Source organism: Impatiens glandulifera, chromosome 1, assembly GCF_907164915.1.
Source record: "Impatiens glandulifera chromosome 1, dImpGla2.1, whole genome shotgun sequence".
Lineage (NCBI taxonomy): Eukaryota > Viridiplantae > Streptophyta > Magnoliopsida > Ericales > Balsaminaceae > Impatiens > Impatiens glandulifera.
In genome coordinates, this window is record NC_061862.1 from 20,759,391 (window position 1) to 20,764,432 (window position 5,042).

At 30.6% G+C, this 5,042-nt stretch overlaps 1 protein-coding gene across 1 annotated transcript; it reads left to right on the forward strand.

Moving 5' to 3' along the window:
* Positions 1-1,152: 1,152 nt before the first annotated feature.
* On the forward strand, positions 1,153-3,953 carry LOC124921011 (zinc finger protein WIP3-like). Its single transcript, XM_047461609.1, has 2 exons — positions 1,153-1,735; positions 3,112-3,953. The coding sequence occupies exons 1-2, from the start codon at positions 1,223-1,225 to the stop codon at positions 3,538-3,540; spliced, it is 942 nt and encodes a 313-aa protein (XP_047317565.1). The 5' UTR covers positions 1,153-1,222; the 3' UTR covers positions 3,541-3,953.
* Positions 3,954-5,042: the final 1,089 nt, after the last annotated feature.

Consider the following 5,042-nt stretch of genomic DNA (forward strand, 5'->3'; position numbering starts at 1 on the left):
GTACAGTATATATAATATATATATATATATATATATATATATATATAATATATATATATATATATATATATATATATATATATATATATATATATATATATATATATATATATATATATATATATATATATATATATATATATATATATATATATATATATATATATACTTTATAGGGTCCTCCTTTCAGGTATTGACTGAGATTACATTCCCACTCATTTTCAATACAAATCCATTTGAGGTATCAGGTTAGTCATATATATATATATATATATATATATATATATATATATATATATATATATATATATATATATATATATATATATATATATATATATATATATATACTAAATTAACTTACTTATTATTACCATTTATTTAACTTGCATCATATTATAACTACCTTAACTTTTTTTTAATTATATAGATTCAGTAAATACATTTACCCATACTCTTCATTTTTTACATATTTGTTTATTTGCCCCCCAAAAGATTATTAACATGTTTATTTACCCTTTATCACTCAATTGTGATGCAACTCCTCCATAACATTTTTTATTTTATTTTTTTTAATTATCGTAGTAAAGTTATCACGTATGAGTTATTTCTTTAGGGTACTTACAATTTATCTTTTTAAGGATATATATATATATATATATGTCACCTGTTTCATAAATTACAACAATATTGTTGTTGATAAGTGCATATGGAGCGATATTTATTGTTATCCTCCTTCATATATGAATTTTTATACTATTCAAAAGGGAAGAACTTGCATCGGTTTGAATATTTTTTTCAAAGTATTTTGAACCCAAAAAAAGTTTTGAATATTTTTTTCAAAGTATTTTGAACCCAAAAAAAGTTTTAATGTCTTACTTATAAATGTTTTTTATGTCAAATATAAAATAAAACATATATATGAATGACTATAATGTTCTAGGATTCTCTTTACACACAGTTAGCCTCAAATTGCATGTCAATTTCCTAACCCCACCACTAAATCCTCCCTCTCTCTAGTAAAAGTATGAAATTGAATAATTTTAAAGAAAAAAGCACCTAAAAGACAAATCAAACACCTTTTACACAAAGAAAAAGAAGAAGATCAAGAATGGGTGTAAAAGCATTAATTCCTACATAAAGCCTAAATATAAGCCAAATTAATGAAGAGAGAAACATGTTGGGAAAGAGGCTGATCTCTATCCTAACATGAGAGTAGGATATGGAGTTTTACTTCCAAACAGGACCCCCATCTTCAGCCTTCATTGAATGGCTAAAGCCAATAGCTTCACCATCTTCGATGTCAAACTCCTCGACGATAACATCTCCATACGCTAACAACAATAGTAAACGAGCATTCGATCGTTACTTGACAATTAGCACTTCGAAAGAGCATGTCGTGGAGTGTCTCCCCCTCTTGAGCAAGCTAAGAGAGGATCATACTTATAAGCCGATGAAGGAGGAAGAGGCTGAGGGAGAAGAGAAAGTGGTAGTTTCTTTGCAAATAGGGTTGCCCGATAAAGCCTTCACCAAGAGATCTGAAGCAGGTTCCTTGGTGGGAAAAGTAGGTCATGAAGAAGATGAAGAAAGACACAAGAAAAGGAAACTCGTGGTGAACAGCTTCAACATGGAGAGTAGGTTTTGGATCCCAACTCCAGCACAAATACTCATTGGTCCTATGCAATTTGTTTGTTCCATTTGCAGCAAGACCTTCAATAGGTACAACAACATGCAGGTATATTTTTGTTTTGTTCTTTTCACACAGTGTATGCATTTTCTCATGGATGTCGAATAATGAAAAACAAATTACCTTTAAAAAACATCTCCATAGATCAATTCACTAATATAAAAGGATCAATAGCGACGTTTGAATTATTCGTTGTCTCGAGTCGACTAAATGAATGGAAAAGAGGTAGGAAAACATCTTGGCTCAATTTACCATTGCTAAAAGACAATAGGGACAGTAATGAGTTCCGCCACTATAAAATTACCGTCGCTAATTGAATTAAAGTTATTTTCTTTTGGAACAATAGTGATAGAAAATAAACTGTCGCTAATTCTCTTCTTTTCACTAGATTTCTAATTTCTTGTTTGTAAGATCAGGGCCGACCCTGGGTAAGCGAGGCAGGCCTTCGGGCTAGGGCAGCCCATTTGTTAATAATATAAAAATATTTAATTATATTTATTGTAATTTTAAACATGAATAGTTGTAGCTTAGTGGTTCAAGACATGCATTTAAAGTTTCAACGTGGTTATGAGGTCAAATATTCTCACCAAAAATGATTTTTTTTTAATCAATTTTTAAAACTAGACTTAAGGAAATAAAAATATGTTGAACTTTTTCTACCGAGGCTAGGACAACCCAAACCTCGGGCCGACTCTGTGTAAGACATTATCACAAGTTGGTGCATACAAATTATTGGTTATGGTTAAATAGATACTCTAAATACACATTATCCCTTTACAAAAAGAAAGTTTTAGCGACAGTTTATTTGTAAACTATGAAGCTGTTACAGAATTAAACTTATTACAATTAAATAGTAATATGTATTTCTAACTATCAAAAAAAAAAGTTAGAGAACTAACTTTACAACCAAATTGTTGCTTAATTGGTTGGTTGAAAATTGATACGCATATTTGCAACTATAATTAGCGACTCATTAACATATTTATACAATTTTTTGCAACTAATTTAGTAACAAATTTATATGTTTTTTATATTTATTTTCATACATTACTTTGCAACAAAATTAACTTCTTTGGATGATTTTGAAGGTAATTAACTAATAAAAATGTTTTAATATATATTTTAAAAAGAATGTAAAATTTTATTGGTTAATTATTTAATATGCTTCCAATGCTAAAATGACACAACTTTCCCAAATAGTGAAAAGAAAGAGGTGGAAGGGAAAGCTAATTAGAGCAATTAATTATCAATCTAGCATATTATATAACTAATTGCATTAATGTGAAATGGAATTCATCATTAGTGGACCGTTTTAATGCCTTGGTTGATCATGATCATGATCATGACTTCAATTCCTTGAGTAATTTTTTTTGTGATTAATGTTTTTTTAAATGATATCATATGAATAACTTGTACTAGTACAGATGCACATGTGGGGGCATGGATCAGAGTATAGAAGAGGACCAGAGTCTTTAAGGGGGACACAACCGGCGGCAATGCTGCGACTTCCTTGCTATTGTTGTGCAACAGGATGCAAGAACAACATCAACCACCCAAGGGCTAAGCCTTTAAAGGACTTTAGAACGCTACAAACTCACTACAAGAGGAAACACGGAGCCAAGCCTTTCGCGTGTAGGAAATGCGCAAAGGCCTTTGCAGTTAAGGGAGATTGGAGGACTCATGAGAAGAATTGTGGGAAGCTTTGGTATTGCACTTGTGGTTCAGACTTCAAGCATAAGAGGTCTCTTAAGGACCATATTAGATCCTTTGGAGAGTCACACCGCCCACACCCTTCCCATGATAAGGACTACTCATGTTTAACCACCGGCTCCTCCGAAGAAGAAAATCATTGATGGATCGTTTACTCCTTGTTTTCGTGTTTGCTAGCTCCGAAGAAGAAAACCATTGATTACATAATCTTCTCTCTTGAAACGCGTCAAGTTATGAGAGAGGGAATTATGTGGCTGAGGAAATCGAGGATTCATTTGAAGCAATAAGTTTAATTTTATATGTTTGTGTTGAAATTAATTAGTAAGTATGTATTTGATCAAAGCAAGCAAAGGCTTTGTTTGAGGATGTGGTAATTATTATTATATTATAATAAGGTAATATATATTTGCCATGAAGTTATGAAGCAGATCAATTTTCTTCCCTTCTTTCATGTGGAGAAAATTTGCCTGCTTCATTGCCAATTGGTAACTAATATATATTAATGTTGTACCAATCAAATTATTGATCATCTACTTTCCTATTTTGTCTCATCTCATATTTTTTCTTTCTTTCCCAAATGATATACTTTTTTCATTAATCTAATGTAGTCGTCAAAATCCCATCTCACCCCAACTCAAATTCAAAAGGTAACCATAAAGATATACTTAGTTTATTAGTCTCAATTTTGTAGGTTTTTTTTTTGTGAGTATCTCATGGTTGAGAGGTAATTTCTATTATATCACAAAGAAGCTTACGCTCAAAGTTAAGGGCTTATATCCGAGAGGCGAGATGATGTGGTTCCTCATCCTCGCAAATAAGGAGACCTAATAAATCTATTTTTGTATTTTTTGATCCATGTACAAGAGACCTAAATTTAATGTATGGAAAATGAAATTCATCAAAGTTTATCAAAGTAGGATCTCAACTCAAAACAAGTGATCATCACATCACACATCTACATGGATTTCAAGCAAAACATATCGCAATCAAAGGCAAATAAATATCCAAATAATAATAATAGTCTAAGAGAATCCAATATCAAAGTCGAACATCCTCAATTCAACACTCAAGTGTGTGCTTAATAATCTTCATAGCAATCAAAACTTACTTTAATGTTTTACCTTTATGTGATGAATGATAATGAGAACAATACCTCTTTATTTATCTTTTTTTTTAAAGGATGAATACATTAAGTAGGGATAAACTCTGATCTTCCGCTTAACTGATTGAGCTACACAACAATGACTTTTATTTAATTTTTTAATATTTCTCGTACTTAAAATTCTATTTGTTGATCAGCTCTCAACTTTTGACTTTATTTTTTTCTTTTATGTTTATTATAATTTTCTTCTTATGACTTAAAATATGTTCGAGACATCCTCGGAGAATCGTTCCATCTCTACAGCATTTTCATTGATGGGATACATCATGTGAATTAATGTCTTGCAACCAAATTAACTAGGAGCTAGCTTTATATGTTTGGTTTGCTTGAACATTAATATTCTTACTTAAATATTAAACATGAACATATATGATTTAATAAGGAATGGTAAAAAAAAGGAAGGCAATTAGAGTCCACTTTGGAGGCAAGAAATTAACAAATATGGGTTGAGGTTGACCAAGAAAAAAAATGAAAGATGGCATA

What these genes read in the sequence shown, in the direction of transcription:
- LOC124921011 (XM_047461609.1), top strand. Translation starts at nt 1,223, where the DNA reads ATGGAGTTTTACTTCCAAACAGGACCCCCATCTTCAGCCTTCATTGAA. An exon ending in ATAGGTACAACAACATGCAG is followed by an intron (nt 1,736 to 3,111) that starts GTATATTTTTGT and finishes GTACTAGTACAG; the next exon opens with ATGCACATGTGGGGGCATGG.